Raw genomic sequence first — 27,221 nt, 5'->3', positions numbered from 1 at the left:
ATATGCACTGATGTAGTTACATATTCGTCCAACAGGGCCCCATGCTGACCTATGATCACCTGTCCTGTGCGAAGGAGGTATGCCGACGACCCGAACGTTGTGCCGATTTATAGAGGGGACCTGTGGGGAACCTTCGAACTTGGCACGCGACGCTATTATACACACCGGACACCCAAATTAATACCATGTTCTATGGAAGATGAATGAATGAATGAATGAACGAACGGACGGCACACTGAAAGAAAATTAAACAGAAAAATTATCTTTTCAAGGAGGAAGAAACCATCTGCCGACGGGACCTTGGTTTCTCTTGTTCTCTTGGTTATTCTTCCAAACAGGTCCGACTAGCCGGGGCACAGCGTTGGCTGGTCGCCTGTTGACGGATCCAATCAAAACGAGATGAGTAAGGGGGAAGGGAAGGGAAGGGAAGGAAGGGCACAGCCACGATACGAAAGCTGGCAGTTAAACCTCGATTGCAATTTATTACGGAGTACCCTTCCTCGAAAAGAGCTTCCAATTTAAACGGTAATAAAACCACTCTAACTTGCTAGTAACTAATAATTTCGAACATCAAATGCTTTCTATCGCTACCGGACAGATTATATTATGTCACATGCATGCATACCATGTTATGTACGCATTGTACGTATAAACATGCATATATTCATCGCTGCTCAACATTATATTATATATATTCTATCGATAACTAACGTCCAGGTCCTTCCCTTCCATCATCTCGCAATTGAGTTCATCCACCACCACCCCTGTAAATAGCTGTACCCCAGCGAGCGAAATTTCCGGCGTTGCATCCTCCCGCACATTGCAGCATTCAATACCAAAATTGGGGTGGCGCTTTTTCTTCTCGTTGGTGGGTTTTCCCGGCTATTTTACCTGTCGTTTCTGCATTGTTACACCAAAACTGTACTGTACAGCCCCGACTGTTCCTCAGCATTGCATTGCACATTGCATTGTTCGTGTTTCCGAGCAACAAATATATCGAGTCGATCTATATTCTATTCTATTGTATTGTATACGAGTATATGTAATATATGTCTTTTCCGGATCCATGGTTAATAATCCTAGTTCGATATATCCGTCTAGGTACCGGCATTGGATTGGTAGTACCAGTACTGACATCTTGTATCCCATCAAATATATCGCCACTTCAAGAACGCTTCCACCAATGATAATTTTGACCCATCACTAAGCGCATCAAAATAAATTTAAAATTTAAAAAAAATCGCGATTAGCCCACATTCGTATAATAATGTATATATTATATAGCGGCGGAGAGAAGAAAACCACCTACAGAAAATGGTACTCGCCACAAGAATGCCGAAACAAGTCCGATCAGTCATTGAACATGAACGGCGGACGTAGTTTAGATCTTTTTTCATGAAATTCTGGTTCTATGATATCTCCCCCAGAGTTTATCAAAAATTAGTATCTCGAGCCCTAGTTCGCAGCCTTTTTTTCTTTCTCTTCTCTTTAGTTTTTGGTATAGGACAAGTGGATTTACCTGCTCGAGACGCCGTAAAGACTCAATGATCGGATCTAACTTGGAATCATACGTTGGTTGAGGAGACTGATGGAACATTATTGATTAGCAAAGCCTCCGTTAAAATCAAAAAATATCAGTCGTGAAGATTATGGATATATATATATATATATATAGTATATATACCGTAGGTTTCGACAAATTCCCACTATCCTGAACAAACCGTCGCTGCAGAAACTGCGCAAGTGGTCGTGGTTGATGTTGAGGTTGGAGACCTAATTGACCACTATAATCCCAAAGATTATTGCGAGGTAGGGGTGAAGTAGTCAAACTCCCAGGACGAGCGACGAGAAGTCGAGTAGAAAAGATCTTGGTTCGCATCATAGCTACCTAGCTACTTATGTATAGTTTTTATACGGCCAGGATTTTTGAAATAGGGATTTATAATATCGCAGTTATATGATTATTCGGTATCAGTTGATCGATTGAATATAAGTTTGGAATCAAATATATCAAATGATGAAGACATATATGCTCATGAGAGCTCATCTACAGAATATAACCGCCCCCGACGATCGGCCTTCAAAAATAGCACATATAGACGCACCCGCGTTTGTACATTCACTCTTATGCGCTATTTCTATAAGACGTGGTTGACACGATACTCAATTCCCCCTCGTAGCTTTATATATATATCGAACAGATCATGTTTATCGTCAATGCAAGGTGTAGACGTCGGCGTTTACACTTTCAGACCTCTAGTACGAGTCTCTGAAGCCCTTAAATTCACAAAATCTAGAGTCTACCTTTTCCACTGCCTTGTGATTGGAATTAATAATTAAACCCTCTACATCCTAAGAAGCTTAAAGAATACCAATTGCATATGTACCCAGAAAACTATGCCTTAAATTAAAAATATTTATATTTCTAAAACCAATAAATCTGAAAAAAAAAAAAAAATCAATACAAAACCCAGTTTACCGCTAGCTTACCGCGCGTATGTGTACTATTTACTTTTTTTTTTGTTTTTGCAACAGTAATGAACGTTAATTGCATTTGGCGCTTGATACCACCTTCTGTTCTATAGAGTCGTTGTCCCAAGTAGTATTTGATCCTAAGGCGTAGTCCTTTTATGCCAGAGAGCAGTTTAAGAAGAGTTGTGGCTAGGTGTGGCCATGCAATGTGGCTCGCCCAGTCTTTGACACTAAGCCCCTTCAGAGATCCATCATATCTAATCCAACGCAGTCAGCTTAGCTTACATACATACATCCTATGACAACATAAGACTGCATAGAACCGAAGGGGAAAGAACATACCTCTACCAAACAAAGCCCTCTTCGCCCAATCCATAAATAACAAGAATCGGGTTCTCAAGCTCACGCTTTGTGCGAAATACGCGGATCTAGAAGCGAGATCTGTTTAGTCACCCACACTTTTATCGATTAGATAGACACGGATACCATATCCACTCACCTCCAAAGATAGACAGCGGCGATACCGCCTGCAAAGTTAAAGCCCTGGACGTCAAACACAGCCGCATTCCCCACATAAGCCAAGCTTCCCAAATGCTTATACTCAAAAGCCTTATAGTAAGTCTCATCTAGATCTCCATCTAACAACTCATTCGCTCTCATCCCTGGTGCGACTTGTGCGAGCTTATTCAGTTTTCTTGCCAAATATTGGCCCTGCTGGTGAGCTCTCTGTGCTGTAGCCGGCAAACTTGTCAGGTTATTGTCAATCTCTGAAAGTAATTCCGAGAATTCATTGAAATCGAGGGTGCCAGATTTGTCAACGTCATATTGTTGGAAGAGTTTATCGAGACGACGAAGGTGCTGACCAGCTTGCGGGAAACGTTTCTTCACTCGCTGTGCGACGGTTTGCCAGTCTTTGAAAGTTAGGTGGACCTCCTTAGGGTCCTTTCCCTTTTCCCAGGCAATCTCGCGGAGGAAGGTTATGATGTTTTGGGCTAGGTTGTATTGAACAGTTGAGCAGTCACCAATGGCATACACGTCCCCGATTGGGGCACCGATCAGGCGGAGATGAGTGTCAGTCTCAAGGGCATGTTTATTGGTCTGCTTGTCCAGCTTCGTAGCAAGGTTTTTTGCAAAATCGGTTTGGGCTAGGCAGCTTTTATTAGAGATCCATATGTTTCAGCTGTAGGCATGCGCAGAACTTACAGACACCGGTGGACCACAAGCAAAGTCCGTAGGGGATTTCCTTAGTGACCACTTTGCCATCTTGAGTCTTTTCCGAAAACACGATCTTGTCCTGCTTAACCTCTTGCACGCGTGCATTTGTGTAGACTTCGACGTGGTCTCGTGCAAATCTTTCTTCGGCGTACATTGATAGAGCCTCGTCATAGGTGTTCAGAATGTGGCTTCGCGATTGGATAACATGGACCGAAACTTCATTTCTGAGGATTCGAGGATACTATCTCTTTGTCAGTACCCTATATACACTCAGAGTTCAGCCGGACTTACATGGCGGATCAGATCCTCATTCAGCATATCGTAAATCTCAGCTGCAAATTCGATACCAGTTGGTCCACCACCACAAATAACAAAAGAAAGGAGTCGTTTCCTTTCCTCGTCACTAGTAGTTGGTAGAACAGCCTTTTCGAAGTTTCCAATAGCCTTTTTCCTGATTTTCCGAGCATCATCAATAGTCTTCAAAAATTGGCAATGTTCGAGTCCCTCTACACCATGTGTATTGGTTTTTGAACCAACTCCGATAATAAGCTTGTCGTAGGGTAGATAGAAGTGACGCTTTTCACCATCAATAACCTGAGATACTTCCACGAGCTTTTCACTGAAATCGACACTTTCAGCCTCAGCTTGGAGGAAGTGGCCCTTAATACGTGCGAGGATGGTCCGGATTGGTTCGACAAGAGAGCGAAGTTCAAGAGTTCCAACCTAGACTTCGCTTTTAGTGCCTACCCCCCTTTTAAATTAAGAAGCATCGGTATATAACATACGGTAGCACTTGGTAGGAACGGTGTAAACAAGAAGTAGTTGGATGGTGAGACAACGGTGACGTGGTACTGGTCGGCTTGGAGGGTCTTCAGGATCGCAACAGAACCCCAGCCGCATCCGAGAATCTACCAAAACATTATTTTGTGAGCTTTTCACCACATCTATAAATTAAAAGAAGAAGATATAAGATCATACCACCAGCTTTGGTTTATGTTTGCAAGTTCCCTTTCCTTCAGATTCATCATCGTCAACAAGAACCCTAGCGATAGGCAAGTTTTTCGGCCCGCCACGTTCTGGATTCAATGCTAATTCGGAAACAGGTACATCTACAACTTCGGGGTCCTCCTTGTAGGTTGTGGCGTCGTAGATAAAGAAACAGACCAGTGCGCCGCCCAAGATACCTCCAATCAACCCTAATGTTGTCAGAGTACGAATAACAGCCCTGAAAATTCGGCCACGGGGTTTCTTAACCTTCCCGTTAGCCTTAGCTTCATCGGCATATCTACGGATTTGTTGTAATATCGGGGACTGTCGGCGAGCAATTGGGTTTAAATTACAGGCGAGCGGGGTGCGAGTGGCAGCTGCAGGCGTTGGACGAACAGTGCGAATGGACCGAATGGCATTAAAACTTAATGGTTTAACAAAATTTGTACTGGCTTCTAGTTGCGATAATATTGGCGACTGTGAAGTTCGAATCGCGCCTCGCAGACATCGTGATGTCGCGTGCGAGAGGAGACGAGGTGCGAACATAATTGATAAGGAGGTCGCAGAGAGGTGGGATGAGGGGTTCGCGGCTCCGCTTAGGGGTTCATGCGACCGGCATGCATAAAAAATACTTGGGAAGCTCCCAGGGAAATGAGGGGATACAATGAAGATACTATCAATTGGAGATGATACGGTGGAAAGAAGGAGGTTTTTCTTGTCGGCTGAAGCGCAAGTTGCAAGCTCGTGGAGTTTAGCGGAAGGTTAGCTCGGGGCTGATACGTCATTGGCGAAGGTAGCCGGCTGCATTGAGGTTACAACCACAACAACGTTCATGACAAGATCCAACAAACCTCTCGAGCTCTCGTGGGGTTGCCTCAGTTCGCGGCTCCACTTTGTCAAATTTTACTGATTCAGAATATTACTAACACTACGGAAGGGATTCGGAAGGCACTATCTCTCCGCGGTTCTATTTAAAGATGATTCTGAATTCTATGCACTTACCTTTAAATTTTCACAAGACGACGGTAAGATAAGGATCGAGATCACGGGAGGGGCAAAATTAATTTGAGAAGACATAGTTAACGGTTATGATGCATGATCACCAGGACAAAAGGTTTCCACCACTTCAGTGAAAAACTGTCATCATGCTACATGTCCTATGAAATCTTCAGAGAGAATTATTGGACAGTATGCGAACCATCTTGATACGTATCTCGGGTCCACTTTATCAATAATCAAGGGCATCTCAGCCGTGCCCCATTTTCGACAGCTTGGCTGCATGAAGCCGCAGATAGTCAAGTTTTACCGAACGAATTTTGAGAACCGACCAATCATAGAATGCGTATGGCACCACCCCTGTAGTATACAAGGCTTCAATTGTGTTATACAAAGATGCATGCTGTTTGAAATTTTATATGGGGATGTGAATTGAGGATTTGGATATAAATATGGCATCTCCTGGTGCGCTTTCCAAAGAGTCAAACTCGAATAACAGCACTCTCCAAACAAAAAACAAAACACTTCTGATCAAAAGCTATAGTTTTATCTTATTCTCCCAGGAATTCTGGGATACTTCATTTTCTATTCAAATATTTCAGCCTTCTATAACTTCGCAAGCCATAGTGAATTTACACTAGGAATATATACCATACCCAAATACCTCATTCCGAATCCCGAGCAAATCAAAGGAAGAAACGCCTATCTAAGAAAACTCTACAACTATGGCTCTAGTGAAAATTCCAACCTCATCCATGATGGACATTGATACACAAATGAAACAGACATCTCTGGTGCCTGTTAAACGAAAACGCGCATCACCGATAACAGCCATGGATGAATACAAGGAAGAGATGAAATTCTATTATCTCGGTCTAAACTACACACTCGAGAAGGTTAGAGAAACGATGGAATCACATTACAACTTCGGAGCATCGTAAGTTCACAAATTAACCCCTAATCGATATTTAATAATCCGCGACTGTGTATCAATTCGCCTAATCGATTGGAACCGATAACATATAGTCTCGTTCAATATCGTGACCGACTCAATAAATGGGGATTCAAGAAACGTGGGACAAAACGTCAATGGGAAACCATTGCAGAGTCTGTGGTTACTCGTGGGGATGGAAAAGAATCCGAGGCCGTTATCAACGGGGATTTTTTTGTCTCTTCGAAAAAAGTCAAGAAGGAAATCGCAAGAAAATTTTCGTTGACTGAGCTGTCGTGTATGAAAAATAAAGGTACCCCTTCCTCTATAAATCGCATGAAGGGTATTAAGGTATGCTAATTTCAATTCATGCTACTCTAATAGCTTCTACTACGCAAGTGATATCACCCACCTCGCCGATTTTAGCGACTGTTGAAGTTCGTAGCCCAATTGCGAGCCCGCTGTCCTGGCCGATTTTCACAACATGGTGCATCCCAATGGAGCTTCTGAATTCTTTGCCAATCAAAATATCCGATCCAGAAATCATCACGATATGCAAATCCGCACTCTCGTACCGTCGGGGCCTCCAACCGGAAGAAAAGGTTATCATGGAGTCTCGCGGCCGTAAATATCTAAGATCTCTTTTATACAGGCTTTCAAATCGACTACTAGACTTTAAAATAATAAATAGAGTCCTAGAAAGGCTAAAGGCCGAGAGTGGGTATCGGACATTTGAGGGGTTGATCTCACTTAACACCATATCCGTAAAAGCGGCCTGCAGTAGCCTGCTTCTATTTTCTGCGGTACGACTAGACTCACGCCTCGTTCAGATAGTTTATCAGCACTATCCTAGCCTTACTTCGGCTTGGGTAGGAAAGCTAAACCAGGATTTCCGCCATCTAACGTTTGAGGGTATTAACACCGAAGACGATGCTACCAATATTTTTTCCGACCTGGCAGTTTTTCTCAGGAATCTAGCTCGAATAAAACATTTCCCAACCTGGAACGCTGATTCTCTCCGCTTCCTGCGCTCTTGCTTCCGGGATGCTAGTCGGCACATGCGTACGGCGGACATAGAGCACGAGCTCTGGTCCCTAGGATCAACCCCGATGATGGAAACCGAGAAAGATTATTCGTTATTACGCTTTCTACGTTATGATTGCGGGATTAGCATAAGCCTTCTAATCTTGCGGGCTCTATTATTCCGATGGGATGGGGATGCTAGAATGCTGCTCCGTTCCCTCATCTCGCCTATCGAACGTCCCGAGAACAAAGTCGAGGATAGAAATACGCGAGATCCATGGGTAGTCCCGGACTGGTATTGGGCAGAATTATCACCTTTTTTGGACACTTACCTGACGCCAAAGCATCTCTGCAGCTTCCTATGCGCCGTTATAGGGGTGGATCGAACACTTTTATTCACATTTCTGTTGCAATATATCCAGAAATGCCGCACCACTACAGAAAAGAAAGATATCGAACGTTTTATTCGCGATGCAAGCACCCACCACAAGATTACAGATTCTGTTTGGGTTTTTAAGATTTGCGCTGCTGGGGCTTCTATTAAAATGTCAAAAACATTCGTAGAGGATTCACTTACGATATCTCGCACAGTTAGGTCCAGCGAGGAAGCTCAAATCAAAAACATAAAGGCTTTCGCGAATCTCCTTGGTTCTCGTATTACCTGTACCCATATCTATTTGCAAGACATAATACCGAGTTTACACCAGAAGTCAGATAAACATCGTACATGTAGATGTTTTCCGAGTGGGGGTATAGTTGGCTCGGGCTGGTTCACTTTCCGGTGGATGCTTGGACGCTTAAGTAGTTACAAGCAGCTTGTCTTGCCAGTTTTGGTTCTCAAATACAGAGGCAATATATTGATTCCACTTTTATCACCCCGAGAAGAAAATAGCACCTTCGACTCCTTATTCTGGCTGTCTCCGAAATCGTGTTGCCAAAATAGTAATAATACATCAGGCATCTTTAGTTTCCATGACTTTCCCAGTTTCAATGTCATGGCAGTTGGCGAACTGATGTTTGAAGTCATCAGTAGGGAAGCTCACGATATCAGGGGAATTAACGGCAATATAACACTATTGGGGAGCGCTAGAGACATATGGATGGTTCATCAGAACGGCCAAATCAGCATACCTCCCCGCTCGCACCAGGAACCTACCAGTAACTCGGGGTCTAGTTCTAGAAAAACAGCTCATGAGAGTTCCGACTGGGAGACAGCGATTTGTAGTGAATACAGGAAAATATCTATGATTTTGAAGGATCAAAACAAATGTGATGATATGCTCGCTGAGAGCGGCATCGGTATCCTTACGTCTAAAACGGAATACGAATTTGCAGGCATCCTCGAAAATGACTCTAACTTTCGGCTATCCCGGGGAGTCCTCGAACGTGTTATTCGGCGAATGAGAGATGTGAAGTCCAGCGTTTCCGCTAACCTTCTGTCAAACGAAGATGGAGTCATTCATAACGTGATGCGCCAAAGGCGCAAACTTCTCCAACTTACAGCAGACCGGTATAACGATACAGAAAATTTGGAGTGTCTTATAGATAAAGGCGTAGGTGTAAACGCCCCAAGTGTGAGTTATCTTGGAACCGCACTTCAAACCTGTTGCCGAATACCAACCGCTGCCCTCCCCCCAGGAGTAAAAAGAATAAAGACCATACGCATTCTCGTCGAAGCTGGCGCAACCATCAACCCTCAGGACCTAGATGACACAAGGCCACAATTTACCCCTCTTGACGGCGCAGTCCTCACTGGCGACCTTGCAGTGGCCCGATACCTCCTAGAAAAAGGGGCTTGTATCGACCTAGAAACACTGAAATATGCTATCAGCTATGGAAGATTGGATATGGTATCTTTGCTTGTTCAATTCGACATGAAGTTTCACGCCCCCGCTTTGGAACTTGCAGAGCTATACAAGGAAAGTGTGATTCAAGAGTATCTTGAAGGGAGAAGTTTGGGGCGGGGCCTTTTTGGTGTACCTTCGGAGTTCGTTATGTTCAGTCGAATAGATGAATTGGAGGAATAGTCCGGTATCTCATCGTGTTCATACTTCAAAATGCCTCAGATTATAGAATTTAATGCGCTGAATGTTGCATTTTTGCACCCTATCCAGGAAGGTCATATCCCAGCCGAGACTGGTAACATCCCTGGATATCAACTTCGGTGTTCACATATCCCGTTTCAGTGTAGATCCTCGATGCGATCGATCGAATACCCTTGGTGACCGGTGGGTCCCTCGTGAGCTGTCTAAGATTAACTTCCACCTCGTGCAGAATGATGACGACTTAGCCCGTTCCAAAATATAATATCCTGGGTCTAGAATTGAGTTCGCAAAGGCCAAGCTTCTTGACAAATATTAAAACCTGAGCAGGTACATGTACATGCCTAGATAGATATGCATATATGTATAAACTTGCGATCTTAGCTAGCGCTAGCCGATTATCCGAATTGATGAATGTTTTGTCGATGTAGCTCGATTCGAAGATCCAGATCGAAGATATCCGAATGCTTATAATACTTAGCAAGGAGTAAACATAAAGAAGAGAGCTCCTTTTGCAGCTTCTCATTGCTGGAACAAAAAGGGGAGAAAAAACGCCACGCAGCAAAAAAGGAGAAAGCTTTAAAAGCAATGATCCCCCCACTATGCACCGGATGCCGTCATATGATCGATTCTAGAATGCCAGATTTGTCCCTGAATTCACAAAAGGAGTCGTGATCGCAATGTTAACTACATAGAAATGGCAGACAGAAGTGAGCTCTGCCTGTTTTGAAGAATGATCTTCCAAAAACTTGAAAAATCGATCGATCGATACTTCCTACTTGAGTTAGATAAGAACTGGATGCAGATATGTATGTACATACGATTCCCTAAAAAATCACACTTGCATGGATTGGCTTGCAGTGGCTATAGCCGAACCAAGATATTTCCCACGTCTGACTAGGTCTCTCAGGCATATCCCTTGAATGCGCCTAAGGGACCCGCGTGCGGTGTCGGAAAATAAGTCCAGAATCCCATCCAATCCCATCCCTTCGATCGCAATGACTAGTTCCACCTTCACCACGATCGATTGTAAGATTACCCAAGGAGGTGGCAGCCTTCAGAAATGGGAAACTTAGCAAATCCGATATATATCATGTGCACATGTGCCAATATTCGACAGCATGCGTTTCTATTATAGCCTCCCGGCCTACATATCAACGTTGGGCCAATAGTTAATCCGTCACCCGGCTGATATGCGGGCTAATCCGTTTTTTCAACAATAATCTATGCACGTCTTATTATTACTCGGAAGAGTTTGAAAGCCCTTTTCTTGGTATGATATACGCGGGGCCTTGACGAGTTCGATTATGCCATGAAGATACGATCATCGGCGTCGAGCCCCCAAAGCCGACAACTCCAAGCAAGGGTCCCTGAAATGGTTAAACTGAGTTGTATTTTTTCTCCCTTCCCAAGTTCAATCATGATAACCAATTTCAGCCCAGTTAGCGCCTCACTAATGTTCCAGACCGTTCCATTCGGCTCTTTTGTTTCGAACTACGTAGTTACGGAGTGCTTGCGCTTTTACTTTGCCTCACACCAGCCATTGGGCATCGTCTATCAATTGATTAAGCTTGGCCTTCGTATATTCTCCCATGATATGATCCAGCTAGATAGCGAAAGCTCAACTAGGCATGCCAGCTGATGCGAAGAACCCCGAAGAACCTTGAAACCCGAAATATTAGCTGGAAGAAGATTATCGAACGCACTGGCAGTTTCGAGTTTTCCAATCATAGTCGAAACATGGCGATTCCACTATAGTAAGCGATACCACTATAGTACTCCTGACTAACATTGACCCCAGACCAGGGCCCAGGGAAGCGTCTGAGCAAAGTGGCTTGATGTTGGGTTCCCCACTCGGTGCTGCACTGCAGCGCACCGGTTCCCAGACCATTTAGACTTTATAATGGGACCTTAGGTTACCGTATTCCAATCTCACGGGGCAATAAGGCTAACGGAACCCTTCGAAACCCAATAATTGCTTATTGGAAGGAACACACATGGAAGGGTTCGAATCGACGTCATATATCTGCACATCCTTTCCCGCTTTCTGGGACAGGACAGTCTGCAAAACCAGCATTAAGGGAATCCCTTATCCTGTCTGCAAGAGACCGAACTTGGAGGATATTAGCCGAGGCTCGAAGGACAGCGCATGGTGAACTTGGGACCCCTACAAATGCCAAGGACTTTTATAAAATAAAATAAAAAAGTCTGGTGTCTACTGGCGATACGCGTACTTAGATATGTACTTTATGGAAATGTTTTCCAAAGCGTGGGGTACCGGGGTATGGCTGTTAGGATGCCATTACAAATACTGCCCACCATGATACGAAACCATGAGAATTGAGAATTGCAACCTTATCAGACGGCTGCAACCTTCGGACGGTTAACAATTACCAATGCTTTTCAACCTGGCTGTAGGTCCTCATGCTGACCTTTGCCGTAATAGGCGAAAGAACGAAGACGCAATTGGTAGTGCAGACGTCTAGACAGAACTCGAGTAGGGCTACATACATCGATCCAATGCACCAAACCCCTCTTATGTCAGGCATTTGCATTTGCACAGTGACGTGTTCAATAATGTCAGGTGGCATGGACAGAAGATTTCATGCGAGTAAGCTTTTCAGAGTACGTGCGGGTTTGCATGAGCACGCAGAATCTTGGTGGGTTTAATGCACTTCGAAAGAAAGACCAGACGAAAATTTCACTCGTTAAAGCGAAACTTATTTTTCCGAGGCGGCTGATGGCTCCGCTGGATAGGTAATAAACAGGAGAAGTAGCAGTTGGTATCGGTACTTCTCGAGTCTTGATAGCACACTCTTGGCCGGGCGAGCTCCAACAGGAACTCGTATTGAGGCGCATCTGAATATAACAATTATCTTGGCGGCTAACCCGAAAATTAAGGGAAAAAAAGGGCAAATGCCTTGTCATGGCCCTGATTGGAGCTTGATGATCCAGAGACTTCGAGTTTTTCTATTTTTGTAATAATAATATTTCTGGCGGCATGATCAGATGGAATTCCTTCGAGTCGAGTCTGGCGAGAACATAGCTTAGCAAGCTGCCGAGCTATGCTCCATAGCTGTATTGGAGCTAACTTGAGCTTCCTTACTGGTTGGTTGGAAGTGCATTTCGTTTTTGAACCAGCTGTCCCCACTTCGACTCGAAAATGGATAAGGTTGATGTACTCAAGCCCTGGGGTCGATGACCTGCAGTATGTAACCCGCGCCAGCACTTTCTTCTTGCAGAGGTTAGCAAGCATACCCGGTCCCTTGAAAGCAAGGGATTGTCAATCATCGCCGAATCCACCTCACATCAAACATTAGGCAAAGGGCCAGAACGAAAACAGTCTGCGTAGCTGCGGCGCGATAATATAATCGCCAGTCTCGCTTCGGATGAGAATTGTATCTAAGGGCACGAGCATCTCCGATCAGGTAGCGTCGATTGTTGATGATTCGTCGAGCTCGTTTGCGAATGCACTCCCGTTCATACTAGCCACAAAGGCCAGAGGCCGACGGCAAAGTACAGAAGCTGTTGAGTAATAGCGTCGACGGTCTCTGCCAAGCCGAGACCTTTAGCAAGAAAGAGGCCGATGTCTCTGGACAAACATTTGCATTTCACTTGCATGACCAATTCAAACAACTACGAACAAGATACCGCCAGAATGTCTGTTGATGGAGACTCCCCGGCCGATCTAAGGTCCCCGGAGAACCCCCACTCCTGGCGCATCCCTCGGCCATTTGGAACCGGTGTTAAACGGAAGCCAATTCATTTTGTCCCGGCGTCCGGTGAAGATCAGGATGGTGAAGTGCTTCATCAGACGGCTCGGGAGAGTCGACCAAATCACGGATCCTCTGTCGCAGAATTTTATCTCTCTCTCGTTTTACCATCCGAACCCGGCTCAACAAATGCATCGTCTCCTTCCAGCAAGCCGACCCCTTCCAGTCAATCTAAAGGTACATCAACATCAAAAGCGAAGCTTTTACATGGGTCAAGTTCCGTTATGGAAATATCGTCCGGAACGGCAAGAAGCATGATGCCATCACGACGTGATCATGCCACAAACAAACCGCGCTCGAGCAAAGGATCGAGTATTCTTTCAGGGTCGTCTGACAGTCTAGACACACCCGAAGAGGCTGGGATATGTAACCCGGCTCGTTGCCTCTCGGAAGACGCCGTTGTAGGACCAGCCTCGGCCGTTGTGGAACACCCGATCGAGACATCGACGGTAGTAGTCGACGAGATCTGCTCAACATGCAATTCTCGTGTAACGGATTGGGAGTCTCATGTTCGAACGACGGCCCACATGTTCAGTTTAGAACATTCCAAACCCCCCCATCATTTGAATCGTCAATCAGAAGGATACAAACACATGGTAAAGCTAGGTTGGAATCCAGACGGTTGCGAAGGCCTCGGTGCGGAAAGACAGGGTATCCGATTCCCTGTTAAAGCCACTTCAAAGAATGATAACTTGGGAATCGGTGCGAAACCCTCGAAATCGATAAGGGATAATGCAGACAGCGTTTCAGACCCAAATCCCAAGAGACCGCGACTGCTCACAGCAAAGCAAATGCAGCGCCTCGAGAAGGCCGAACGAGCCGCCAGGCAGGATCTGCACGACTATCTCCGACACTAACCTCGTAATGATTCTGCTTAAAAACGTCCCCTTCTCGCTAAGGCTGACTGACACACATTCCTTCCTGCACTGATTTCTGGGCGGGCGAACTTAAATCAGACTACAAATCTCCTGTAACCGGGACCCATCTTCCGTTGAAAATCTAGAGCAGTCCGAACCCCACTTCTCATGCAATCCTGTCAGGAAATTCCTGAGTATCGGGGCATGCCAGCCATGACAATAACCTGAGATGACGTAGTAAGAACGGGATGGGCTAGCCGAGCTCTTCTTCTCCCAAGCTACTGCCTTGGCGTGTCTGTGAATATGGGTCTATTTAGCCAGACGAAGCTGTGGGTGCTGAAGCAGTTCTCCTATCCAGCCTTAGGACAAACGAACCGACATCGATAGCATGCACCATCTATGTCTAGTGGATTATGCGCTGTGCTGCAGACTATATATCTTTTATATATCGATGCTAGTAGCTTTTGGCCAGAATACAATGTTGCCAATTGAACCCTGTTCGCTTCTTTTCGATGAATCCCGTTCTAGAAATGAAGCTTTGGGGTTTGTGCATAAAATGCAACCTAATCTGTGAAGAACAATACTCTCCTGGGCGTCTACCACCGAAAATGGGTTGCCCAGTAGTTGTTGCAGATGCCTCTTCAGGATAGTTCCGAAAGCCCACCGATGTCATCGCGCAGAAGCATTCCAGGCTGAAACCCTTGCACAGGCTGTTAATATGAAAGGGAGCTAAGGCTCCCGTGACTTCGAAGGAACATGGGCACATCCCAACGGCCTGGGCATATGGTTCTTGGGACTTGAGTGTTTCATGGAATGATAACGGAACGATAATTGTCAGATCCAGAGGTATATTCTCTGATCTGAACTCACAGATGCTCTCTCTTCTCTCTCTCTTTCTCTCCATCCGAGGCGCATCTGATGAGTGTTTCGTCCCAACTTTATGCTCCGTTGAATACAATAATTGATCGCTGATATTATTAATAATGGGGTAAACCAGTTCCTGTCGCGTCGGTTATCGGTGAACTGTGGGGTTCATCAAACATTTCCCAGGCTCCTGAACAAATCTCCTTTCGCACAAAGCCTGATGCCAGCGTTACCTTCTAATCCCCCCCTCGCAAACACACGAAGGCAGAAAGAAATGTTTGAAACCAGTATGATTTGGGCAAAGGCTAGCGAAGCTATCCCGCGGTGGGTATTGATCGAAGGCTTCTAGACTCCCATAGACCTCGAATCCAACCTCTCGCACATCCCTGGCTGTATTGGCAACCATGGTCGTTAGCTAGGCACTCCTGGCCTTCCTTCGCTATCATCCAACCAACCGCACCAAGGGAAAGCGAGCGTCGGCCATATTCTGTGCCAGTTTAGTACGCGGTACAGTACAATCGGGCCAACGTCACGATACTTTCGTTAGAATTTTCCCTTTCTTTTCTTTTCTTTTTCTTTCCTTGTTTCTTTCTTTCTTTTTCCTTTCCACTTCCCTCTCTTTACTTTTTTTCCACATTGATCTCGGGTTTTCTGTTCTGAATTTCTGTTGTCGACCTGAATGCGGTTATTTCGCAATGCGTCAATGAACGCTACCCGTTACTCTGTGAATTCAACAATGCAATTCCACCATTTTCAGCCGACCGCAGTTTCAGAATTTCGAAGCGGGTATCTATGTACCCCAGTACCCAGAAAGATGGAAGTCATGTTATGAAAGTGGAATCAATCAATTAACCCATTGAAAGGTCCCTTTCATCTAGTGTTCCTCCTTACCCTTTCTTGAAGGGCAGGGATGTCACTAGCAATAGCGGCATGGAACGGCCTGTGAAGGTCGTCTCCTTCGATCGTCATAGCAAGTAACGGCCAGTTGTTAGCATTGATGCCCGGGGACCTTTTTCTAACGCACGAACGCACACACGAGTTAGATTATTCGTTTTTTCGGCGCATGTTGCTTCTTTACTGCCGTTACTCGTATGTAAGTACACAGTACAGATACAGCAGAGGCACAATTCTTTTTTTTCTCTTTCTTTCTTCCTTTCTTTCGAGCTGCTGCTCGCTGCCGCAAAAACAAAAAACAGTTGTTAGCTCATCCGATTAGTCACTCTACCAAACGTCTATTTTAGCTTCGATCTATCCCAGATTCTCAGGACTCTGCTTGTAATTTACTAGTTCCGAATTTGCCGTATACGTGTGGAGACCTTCTTATATAACATATAACTACTCCCCCAAGTCCCAGGATTTAGTTCCTACCGATGCCAATCATCAACCACACCTGAATTTAAACCTCAGCATCGACGGTCCGTCTTAAAAAAAACATATACCCAGACGCCATACGCCTGGTCCTGGTCTTGTCTGAAGTCTATATAACAAGTGCGGGTATATATAATAGTATATCCGTTCACTATTATAACTCCGTCTTCTGATATATTGCCTTCAAATATTCCTCCTTACTTTTCTCACCACCACCACCACCATCACCATTCCTCAACATAACCCCGTGGCCCTAACATTAAACCTTAAACACTTTCAGCAGAGGGATCGAGATCGAGATCACCTTTATATAAAGCTACTGGATCTAAGCCTGCTTATCAATTCCCATTTGTCTAAACATCGTCCGCAAACGGAAAACATATTCAAACCTCATTCAAATTCATACAAATTAAACGGTATCGGCTTTCAATCAAAAGGCCCCGTTTTTCTCGCCTTCTGGTAGGCTCCAACAAACCATCCAAAAATTTAACATTCCATATCCCCTGCTGCAGCAGTCCGGCACAATGCCAATGCCAGCCGGAGCTTTGAGACCTCATCCTCAAGTGAGTTTCGACTCTTTCATTAGAACTACCTGTGTGGTGTTTTTTTTATATATATATCTTGAACGCCCATATTATTTATATTCAAGAGAGGTTGCACGTCGTAGCAACACATTGGCTGCTGATCCCAAATTGTGGATTTCGATGGCCTCTCTTCGTCGTTAATTTAACGTTTGAGTTTATATTTAAACATCTCAAAGAAAATCGAAAAAAAAAAGACCGAGATTGCTAACCATTGATCACTTCCGAGAAATAGCATATGAGAGGGCATTACAACCGATATAAGATTGCAAGATTCTCTGATAAAATCATGTCCCTAAAGAACTTCAATCGAGATGCCGCCCTCCATAATGAGACATCCAAACATTCCAGCAAACTAATCTGTGAGTTTTCTGCAAAACTTCAAATTCCGAGGGAGAGGGAGGGGTAAAAACGAATGGCCAACTAACACGACGGCCTTGATAGTTGCACCTACACGCAAAGATGAGCAATATCTCATCGGGGAGCTAGAAAGGGAAAACCTCAATTCCAATCCCTTCTTGCAATTCCACGAATGGTTTGAGCAGGCATCAAACACGCCGGGACTGACTATGCCCGAAGCCACAACATTATCTACTGCCCAGTTGCCATCTGGCAGAGTCAGCGCACGGATGGTCTACTTGAAAGAACTCGACAAGAAGGGCTTTGTCATCTATTCCAATTGGGATACTTCCAGGAAGGCAGATGACCTGAAATCGAATAAACACGCTAGTCTCACATTTTGGTGGAAAGAGTTGGAACGACAAGTCAGAGTTGAGGGTATTACCGAAAAGTTGACTCAAGAACAAAGCCAGGAATACTATGATACGAGGTACTACCTTTTGCATAAAGTTTGAATTCGTATTGGAACATCGAAACTGACAACAAATGCATAGAATTCGAGGGTCTAGAATTGGCGCCTGGGCATCGAGGCAAAGTGCCAAGCTGAGAAGTAGGGAAGAGCTCGAAGACCGGGTCCGAGATATGGAGAAGAGGTTCGAGGGCGAAGAGAAGATCCCTGTGCCGCCGTTCTGGGGTGGTGTTCGAATTATCCCTACGTATATCGAATTTTGGCAAGGGTAAGTCGGAGTATCTCCCGGGAGTGTTCACATTGTCTTTAAACCAAACTAACAATGACATTCCCATGCAGGCGTGATAGCAGGCTGCATGATCGCTTTACATTCACACGCGAATCGATCCACGATGAAGTCTGGCAAATCGACAGACTCTCGCCTTGATTGTTCCCGCTTTCACCCTTTTCCGTCTAGACTGTACACCAAAAACCTCACTCACATCTGCATATCTTGCTCGTGGAGTTGCATCATTACACTTTGATTTCTGGTTACATCGCGTTCTTGCATTAGAGATACCTTACGACCTGCTTATTATTTCACGCATCAATTTTGGCATCCGACACAAAAAAAAAAAAACAAATTTAAAAAATAAATTCAACCTTCTAATTCGGCGGAAAATGCTTTCTCGCAAAAGAAACGTTCCCAGAAGGGCCGAAAATTTCGATTCTTGATCCGAGGCCCAGTATTGCGTTCTCGCTTACCCTGCTTCTTCTCCGGCCACGCACCGGTCCACTTCGAATTTCTCTTTCCCTCTCACTCTCTCTCTCTCTCTCTTTTAGTCGGCCAAAAAAATACCTCACCAGGGTAAATTCACGACGATCATGACTCTTCCTTTCACTCAATCTTTTTTTTTTCTGGGGGCGTGCTTACGGAGTTACAACAAGATTTCGGCTTTTGTCCTTGCATGGCTTTCCTGTACTGTCTACGTGGGCTCATTATACCACCTCTCTTCATTCGGAGGGCCCCGTATAACTTTCCTATTAATCCTGGCTGGGATTCCTTTCGCTTCATATTTTCTTCCATGATTGTCTAACAAGACAATGCGCTTCAATTCTCAGCATTGTGTTAAATAAATAACTCTAGACACTATTCTTTTCGTATCCTTCAAAACTTTTTGATTGTTACTGTTATGCTTGTGAAACTGTAATCCTTTCACACTCACGAACGAGTGACGTTATAGCCCTCATCCTTGTCAAAACGCCTGGATGGACAAACATCCAAATGGCACTTGTTTCTCCCTTTCTGAACTTCCCCTTCTGATATTAATCCTGCAGCCGTTAATATTCCCAACACCCTGGAACATTCCATGGGTTCGAACACAAAAAACCAAGCAAGCAAGGGGAGGCGAAGGAAGGGTTCCCCGTGTTTGCCCCAGGGCCTTTTGTTATTGACAACGAATGCAAGCGCAATATAATGTATGTACATATGAATAAATATCATGATAACATGGAGTACATAGCATGTCTTCGGACGGAAGGTAATGCATGCGAAGAAAAAGCCCCTCCGTTTTCGATTCCCAAAGAGTCTAGATCAATCGATTCTCATATATCACTGCGATGTCAACTTACCTTTTCACCCCCCCAGACACCTCATCTCTGAAGCATAAAGAACCCCAATTATTGCCTTGGAAAGTCACGAGGACAAAAACGAGCGAGCAAGAATTCGAACAAGATGCAAAGCGTACGAAGGGGATTTGCCTGAATTGAAATGTATTACCTGAGCTAGCGGTTGAGGATTTACCACCGCATCGTGCAGCAAGCCACTCAGGCACCACATTTGATATTTACCTCGAGCTCTTACGTCCCTTTACCGTCCATCTGGCTGTTTATCACACCCCTCCTCTGACGGCTCGTCGGCCGGCATTAAGCGAGGAGAAAGGTGGGGTCTGATCTCTGGCAATTTGTCAAGGGAAAGCATGTGCATACAAGTAATTAATTCGTATCGTGACCGCCCGTGTTAGGAACAGAGAGATCGGATGGTCGACGGTCCGGAACCACCTCTTAAGATTATGCCGGGCTCAGCTCAGGCATGTCGGCAAAGAGAATTGGTATCTCAGAGTTAACTTGGAAGGACTGGGCATCGGGGAAAACAGAATTCAGAATACGTATGTTGGCCCGCTTGAAATCCAACTATCAGGCGATTGGAGAGTCTAGACGTCGAATTATGCTACCATCTGGTCAGGATGATGCCACTTGCTGTGCCTTGTGGCATTCTGCGGCAACACAAAGTCAGGGAAACGACCTGCGCTGCGAGGTTCATCAGAATCAGAATCAATAGAATTCTAGAATTAGCTAGCTGCGCTGCATTATATTACACGGGGTCGTATTCGACGTCACGTCCAAACGCCGACGTGGATATCAATATATCGAACAAGGAAATCTGGCTCGAGAGACCGAGGAATCGCAGTATTGCCTAAGATTTTCATAGATTTATGCTTGTTGTACTGGCACTGCGCTGGGTCTCGCATTTGCTTGCAACCTGTTAGTTGTGCAGCTCAGCCTCGCACCGAGCATGTCCGGTCGAATCAGCGTTTTTTGTTAGTATTTCACCGATCTATTTAGCTAATTAGGTCCTAAAAAAACATATGTAAGTATTTTACAAAGGACAAAATAAACTACCTCCGTTAACCGATCGGGACCTATCAAAACGAGGCGAGCATGTACATAATAACATGGGTATGGGAGCGCAGGGTTTCAAAAGTATGGCTGGGACGGAGGGTACCCAAACCCTTGGAATATAACTTCAATCTGCGTGACCAGAGTTATATCACATTCAAACCATACTTTGGGATAACTTCATGCATTGCCGCCCCGAAAACTGTTATTTCGATGAGCTCACTGTCTTATTCGCTGAAACCCGACAAGAACACACACAGTAGATATTGATTAGAAATCAATTGGGCAATTAATACCTAAATATGGCTGATACTTAGGAAAACTTCAAATGCTTAGTTATATGCAACATCTTTCACATCCCGCGGCAGGAATGTCTTGCACTATCACTCGCGCTTGACCTAGCTTCACTACTACTCTGTACTGTCCAATTCTTAGTTCCAACCCCGAGTCGCGATCGGACGTCAGATTCAGCCAATAGACTTGAAATCGTTTGCTTTTTTCTCTTCGAGGCTCTCCAATGGACTTAAGCTTCTTTAAACTCGAGTTTTAATAGGTCGGAATATGTCTCCTTGTATATGTACTTACATATAGTTGGAATGTTGAGATGCGTACGATGACGTGCTGTACATACATGCCATCAGCCTTCTACTAAGCATTACTACTCTCAATGGGAAAGATCGGATAGTGCAGGAGCCTTTGAAGGCTTAAGGCGAGCTTGAGGGGGGTGAATGCGGGATGTTCAATGCACGGCGGCAAGGATCCTTTCCCTGGTACATTCGAGGAACATTCTTTCATGTATGTACGTTAGTGATTCCTTACAGCGAGCATATACATACACTTACGTACTTTACTCAAGTATATACGTATATTAGTAGTATGATATCTAAGAGAAGATAAGCTTAGCAAGGATAATGTAAGGCCTCTTAGCTTCGGAATGTTGATGATGTACAGAACTACCGGAAATCTAGTTGCTTGAGCTCTCGCTTCTTACCGAATCCAGCGCCTTACCGGTTAGTATTCATTCCTCTTCGACCCCCCTTGCGTTTCATCGGCTCCCTTCATTTGACAGCTTTGTCAAAGTACTTCTTTTAAGCCGAGAGAAAACCCGATATCTTAGCAAGATCTCGATCTGGGAGACCCTATCTGTTTAAATTAAGGAATTACACATTTCCAAACCCTTTTTCTTTCTTTATTTTTCTTTCTTTATTTTTTATTTTTTCTTCTTTCTTTCTTTCCCTTTTGTCATTTTAAATTTTTTGCGCGCGAGCGTCCAGACATCTGATAAACGGGGGATCTGCACGGAAGGTAAGGAAGGAAGGAAATAAATAAATCTGGACTTGGGATAGATGCGTTAACTTGGCGGTCGCCTGAAACGGCTCGATCATGATGCGGACTGCTGCATGCATGTAGAGGGCGTCCTGCCGTACTGCTGCAAGTGAACGGCTCGAACGGCTTTAGGCGCACGGGCCAACTAGACTGGCTCTATCCTCGAAATGTGCTTGATACGTATGTATGACCGCTGCACTGCAGGACCGGTCTAGATACGAGACAGAATATGGAATATCGACTAGCGACTAACAAATCAAATGTCTGATGAAGCATGCAAAAAAAAAAAAAAAACTTACGATGCATAGGATCGATATCGATCGCGATCGACAAATTCAAGATCGCGATATCGCTCCGTTCATAGGCAAAAGACAAGAATATCTATGGATCTAGTCAGGAAGTGGAAAGGGGAAAAAAAACCCTTACATAAACTCATAGTCCTAACCAGCAAAGCTGATCCTTGGGGTGCATGTTACATATCTGAATACCATTAAGGAAATATCCGATATCATGATGTCGCAATATACCGGACAAACCATTGGCCCATACGCCAAAAGACCATCTGAAAGCCCCCCAACGGATCATATCGCACTGAACTCGTCCCTCTAGCCCGCAGGTCCGGAGTCGACAACGGCCAATTGAATAGAATACAAAACGAAAATGCTTGTCACATGCATCACCGCTTGTACTTCCCGACCAATTGCATTGGATTATATGGGGAGCTCGAGAACGATGCACCGGAATCCCTCCCTTAGAGTGCATCATGCATGCGGGTGCAATATGATATGATGCTGACATCAATGAACATAAAGTCTTTCCAGAGGCCTGGACCCGATGGAGATTCACCCCCAAAAGAAATCAATTGGACATAGTATCCACCGCAAATATCTGCGTTCATACAGTTAACGGTTGTCACTTCTCCGGCGGGAACGGTTAATCCGCTTTTGCTAAAGTTAGTATCATATTGGGTTACCGTATTGATGGATTCTACCGCGGTTATGCACAGATTCTTCTCGACTCGAAGGAGGTGGGGACAGAGTGGGTCAGTTTACCATGGAAGTTCCCGATGCATCTCGAAACAAAGCTTCCCTGCTTTGTCACAATTTACGTATAACTGAACGGCTAGATCCCCTGGTATTGTATTATACGAGCTCTTGGAGACGGCGACTTATCAATTAATGCCTTTAGTTTTGAATTATCATTATTAATTCCTCCATGACTTAGCGCTGTGGTTCGTAATCTGTAATCTGATATCATATCCATATGTGTGTCTACTTGTGTATAGGCATGATAGTGAGGGAGAAAAAAAGAGGCGTCTTTGTTGTTATCATCTCATCTGCATGCAGAAAACCCAAAGCGGTAAATCGCAAATCAAATTGTGAAACTTGATATCTGAACATCGGCCAACCTCGGAGCCCGAATGGGTACATTTCGTTGATGTTGATTAGAACCCTACATAAGCTCGATGGCTGGGTTGTGGCAGCGCCAACGGTGCGTTTTTTTTCGACATCTTGACACTTTGGGAAAAAGTTTGGGCTTCCCGTCCGCAGGCCCCACAGGTAAACCCTAGCAATCAATTAATCTGGAACCAACGGGGCATCAAGACCAGAATCCGATTTGATCGAACCTATAGTTCACCGATGCTATATATCCACTTAACGGCCTGCTCACTCGGCCCTGGACACTTGGTACGACGGTCTAGAACCTCACTCGCAACACAAACTCCGCAAGGTGCAAAGACCCCTGTCTGTACCACAGTAATCATGCAAACGTGCGGGTTTCCCTATTGGGGCCCCTTTGGACTCCTCCCGTGTGCGAGTGTGAGTGTGAGGTCTTTCTTTGGGGTTTCGAATACAACAACCACAAACTCATTCGCAATTCGAGACACAATCGACCTGTAGCCGATCATAAATGTAACAACTGTAACAAGGCTGGAGCATAAGACAAAAACGTCAGCGGGGGCGGCGTAGTACGACCAGCTGCCGGTTGATGAGCCGTGCAGCCTTGCATTTAGTCGTGTTACATCACACATCACAGCAGAGGCCTTTCAAGGAAGGTTGATGATTTCGATTATGTTGGTATCCGCGGGCTCAAAAACAATGAATGTGAGGGTCTTGCTGGGAACTGTTCTAGCCAGGAAATTAGAAGCTCGAGACCGCTAGTGACAACCTCAATTGTTTGCCATTACCACCGCTGGAATGTTAGATGTGGAGCTGTTGGATAGGCGACAAGGGTCAACTTCGCCGGTAGACGGTGTTAAAACGTGTTGCTACCCTGTTGAATGTTAATTGTTCAGGCGGATCCTCAGGATCCAATAAGCGCCTAGCCGTGCTTGGACCCGAGGATGCGGATCAATGGAACTAGATGAATACAGCAGCAAACTGGTGGCAAGACGGTTCATTTAGTGTTACCAGTAGATGCCTCTATAACTACTTAATCTTGGCACTTAGCCAACGACAAAGGCCCCATGCATGTAAAGCTGGCAGCTGATCACTTTCGTTGGAAAAAACTGGCGATGTCCCGCTTGGGTCCACCTTCTGCTGCACCTTTCTTCCCTTTCTGTGAGCTCGGGGCCTGTTTCATAGCAGAAAATGCATTTGGTTTCGGTGCCGGTTTCGCCGGTACTGGAACATCATCCTCGGAATACTCTTCCCATTCGGTAACTTCCCGGGTCACGATGTACCCATCTGCATCCTTCGACCGGACCTTCTTTGTTACTCTCCGTTTTGCCTTTCGACGTCCCGGCGCAGATGCTGAAGGAGCGGGCTCAGACGGTTCCTCCATGGGAGTTGCCGCTGTTTCTTCTTCCTCCTCCTCCTCTTCTTCTGGGGAATCCGCAACTTCGACATCACTATTTGCCTTTTCTGTAACAATAGGTTCTGATTATGGTTAGCAAAAAATACAGACTGTATTGTCGTGATTATTATCTTACCATCGTCTTCCTCATCCATCATTCTACGGAGCTCTTCTTCGTCCACCTCTCGTTTTCTCCGTATCTCTTCTTGTCTCGCTTTTTCTGCTGCCCTTGTCTCTTCATCAACTGGCTCCACTTCCGCAGGTTCATCGTCATCGACGTCCATGAAATCTAGGATTTGTTAGTTTTAACGTCTGTAGTACTACCGACATATCTCCGGATTTCTTACCCGGCGGTGGTGTCTTTTCCTTCTCAGGCTGCTTAGGCTTCTTAGGCTGGGCGTTGGAAAATGAGGACATCAAGTCACTTTGTCCACGCTTTAGGGGAACTTTAGCTTTGGTTGATGAAGTGGACTCAGATGTTTGACGGGATTTCTGTGCATCCTTTGCCTTAATGCTGCCAAAGAAATCCTTTTTCACATCCTTCTTGGTTTCTTTGCTTGTAGTAGATGAAGTTGCAGCAGGCAGTGCAGACGATATAGGTTCTTTCTTCACAGGAACGACATATGTGCTACTCGTTGTAGGTTGCGGCGGCGGCGGCGGCGGCGGAGCCCCATCTCGTTTCTGTATTTGTGTTAGAAGAATCTCAGGATTGGAACTCTGATTCTGGGGTATCGACCTTGACATATTTGTTCAGTGTTGTACCGTAGATTTTCGACTTCTCGGCAGCATTTAAGCTAGGAAACCTAGAATACAGCTCCACACTTGCGTCTGAAATCGCTAAAAGGTCCTATATTCAAGGTAAGTCATTTGATCGAAAACCTTGCAGATGTGGGCTACTGCTACCTTAATAGGACCAGGTTCTACACTGTAAATATGTATCGATGTGATCTCCTTCAGCGATTCCTTGACCCCTAACACTACTTAGTGCTCCAATTCCAGACATATGTCCCGCTAGTGGAACGAACCTTCCAATTCCTCTTCTGTTACTAATATGACGCTGGACGTCTTTACTACCTCTTCATCTTCATTTTGTGTCGCCTGTGGGACAGGACTGCTCTCCATATATGTATCATCATCCGTATCAATCCTCGGTCGTGATGTCGGGACTAAAGGCTTCGGGACTCCTGTAACAAGATATGTAGCATGACATGATCCTTGGCGCTTGCGGTTCTCTGTTTCGTGGAAAGCGGCGAGGTATCTAGTTCGAGTGGAAATGGAAAAATCGGAGTGAGCCTGATTGAATCTGGCAGGCTATTCTTTTTTTGGGAGAGGGCTGTAACTACTCTTTGGCCTTGTTGACGTGGATTTTGAGCTCACGGCTTAGGAGACGGTATGTGACCTAGGCAAGAGCTGTTGTTAGCTTCAGGTCAAAGGAAAAGTTGCATAGTATAAGCTAGTTCTTACAAGCTTATTGTCATTGAGAACTCGAGCAGCAAGGAATGAGCTGTGATCGGTGGACATGATGCGTGGAATATGAGTTTCGTGATAAAACCGATATCGAGAGGTTCGTTATCGCAGGTCGCAATTGCTCGGTAGAAAGTCGCTGGTGGGAAGACGCGTTCGACGTCAAGATCCACATGGTTCCCGAATGGGTAATCGAACCCAAAATACCACACAACACGCAGCTCAGACTTGTCTGGCCGCAGCTGTCGAGGTTTGAACTATGTTGGTATTTAAGGCCTTCTGTTTTTGTTTTATTATATGTAAATTATAATTAAGTTTTGTAGATAATAGTATAACTGGGCTCCCTATGTCATGAATTTGAAATTGATATCTGGATTTTAAGAGCGCTAGCCTAAATTCGCAGTCGAGGAGTCTGGCGACGAGACAAGCCTAAATTATATGTTTCCTGGATAAAACCTAGTCTCGGTCCTATCGCGGTTGATATCTATAAATTACGCCTATCAGGATTATCACTTATATTTTAGGGGGCACCCGGCTATCGCGGCCACGCTGGGACATCTCTGGCTCCGAGACTATTACGAGACTATGATTAAGTACTTCTGAAATTGACCGTTCTACAGTTGGCTTTCGAGCGACTATTTAGTTGCAAGTGCCAACGATCCTAGCTATCTTTTCATATAGAAGACTGAAGGAATTTGCTTAGGCTATGATCTTCAAAAATTCTCTGTAGATCTGGGCCCCGAGACTAGGACTAATGGCTAACGCAGTTCTAACACTGAGACGGTTCTGAGACTACCCTGAGACTAGGAATAGTCATGGGGTCAGAAATGGTAACTAATTTAGGTAAAGTGTCCTCGTTAATTAAGGATTGTCTCGTCAATTTTCAGTTTTTGCGTCTCAGCTAACAAGACCAGTCTCAGCTACACATGGGCGGGCTACTGTTCTACATATTTAGTGTCATAGCAGCCATTGCTCTGGTTGTTTGCTATATCTCAAGCTATCACGAGTACTGCACTAGGTAATTACCCAGTTTTACACACCATCTAGTGTTTATTCTTGT

The 27,221-nt window shown here is 44.9% G+C and overlaps 6 protein-coding genes across 6 annotated transcripts; 4 read left to right on the top strand and 2 right to left on the bottom strand.

Moving 5' to 3' along the window:
- Positions 1 to 2,712: 2,712 nt before the first annotated feature.
- On the bottom strand, positions 2,713 to 5,220 carry AOL_s00006g353 (uncharacterized protein; the record flags this gene model as incomplete). The annotated part of the gene is made up of 7 exons (XM_011119662.1): positions 2,713 to 2,729; positions 2,815 to 2,900; positions 2,972 to 3,617; positions 3,676 to 3,928; positions 3,979 to 4,410; positions 4,473 to 4,595; positions 4,666 to 5,220. The coding sequence occupies 7 exons, from the start codon at positions 5,218 to 5,220 to the stop codon at positions 2,713 to 2,715; spliced, it is 2,112 nt and encodes a 703-aa protein (XP_011117964.1).
- Positions 5,221 to 6,395: 1,175 nt separating this feature from the next.
- AOL_s00006g352 (uncharacterized protein) lies at positions 6,396 to 7,300 on the top strand (the record flags this gene model as incomplete). The annotated part of the gene is made up of 4 exons (XM_011119661.1): positions 6,396 to 6,607; positions 6,697 to 6,899; positions 6,986 to 7,225; positions 7,293 to 7,300. The coding sequence occupies 4 exons, from the start codon at positions 6,396 to 6,398 to the stop codon at positions 7,298 to 7,300; spliced, it is 663 nt and encodes a 220-aa protein (XP_011117963.1).
- A 1,319-nt stretch (positions 7,301 to 8,619) lies between these two features.
- Positions 8,620 to 9,651, top strand: AOL_s00006g351 (uncharacterized protein; the record flags this gene model as incomplete). Its single annotated transcript, XM_011119660.1, has 1 exon — positions 8,620 to 9,651. The coding sequence occupies one exon, from the start codon at positions 8,620 to 8,622 to the stop codon at positions 9,649 to 9,651; it is 1,032 nt and encodes a 343-aa protein (XP_011117962.1).
- A 3,673-nt stretch (positions 9,652 to 13,324) lies between these two features.
- On the top strand, positions 13,325 to 14,296 carry AOL_s00006g350 (uncharacterized protein; the record flags this gene model as incomplete). Its single annotated transcript, XM_011119659.1, has 1 exon — positions 13,325 to 14,296. One exon carries the CDS (start codon positions 13,325 to 13,327, stop codon positions 14,294 to 14,296), a length of 972 nt encoding a protein of 323 aa, XP_011117961.1.
- A 2,756-nt stretch (positions 14,297 to 17,052) lies between these two features.
- Positions 17,053 to 17,963, top strand: AOL_s00006g349 (uncharacterized protein; the record flags this gene model as incomplete). Its single annotated transcript, XM_011119658.1, has 3 exons — positions 17,053 to 17,091; positions 17,345 to 17,471; positions 17,554 to 17,963. 3 exons carry the CDS (start codon positions 17,053 to 17,055, stop codon positions 17,961 to 17,963), a joined length of 576 nt encoding a protein of 191 aa, XP_011117960.1.
- Positions 17,964 to 24,391: 6,428 nt separating this feature from the next.
- On the bottom strand, positions 24,392 to 26,218 carry AOL_s00006g348 (uncharacterized protein; the record flags this gene model as incomplete). Its single annotated transcript, XM_011119657.1, has 8 exons — positions 24,392 to 24,780; positions 24,834 to 24,986; positions 25,045 to 25,378; positions 25,434 to 25,544; positions 25,601 to 25,668; positions 25,723 to 25,955; positions 26,041 to 26,096; positions 26,162 to 26,218. 8 exons carry the CDS (start codon positions 26,216 to 26,218, stop codon positions 24,392 to 24,394), a joined length of 1,401 nt encoding a protein of 466 aa, XP_011117959.1.
- Positions 26,219 to 27,221: the final 1,003 nt, after the last annotated feature.

Source organism: Orbilia oligospora (assembly GCF_000225545.1).
Source record: "Orbilia oligospora ATCC 24927 unplaced genomic scaffold scaffold00006, whole genome shotgun sequence".
Taxonomy (NCBI): Eukaryota; Fungi; Ascomycota; class Orbiliomycetes; order Orbiliales; family Orbiliaceae; genus Orbilia; species Orbilia oligospora.
This window is presented reverse-complemented; position numbering and strand designations above follow the sequence as displayed.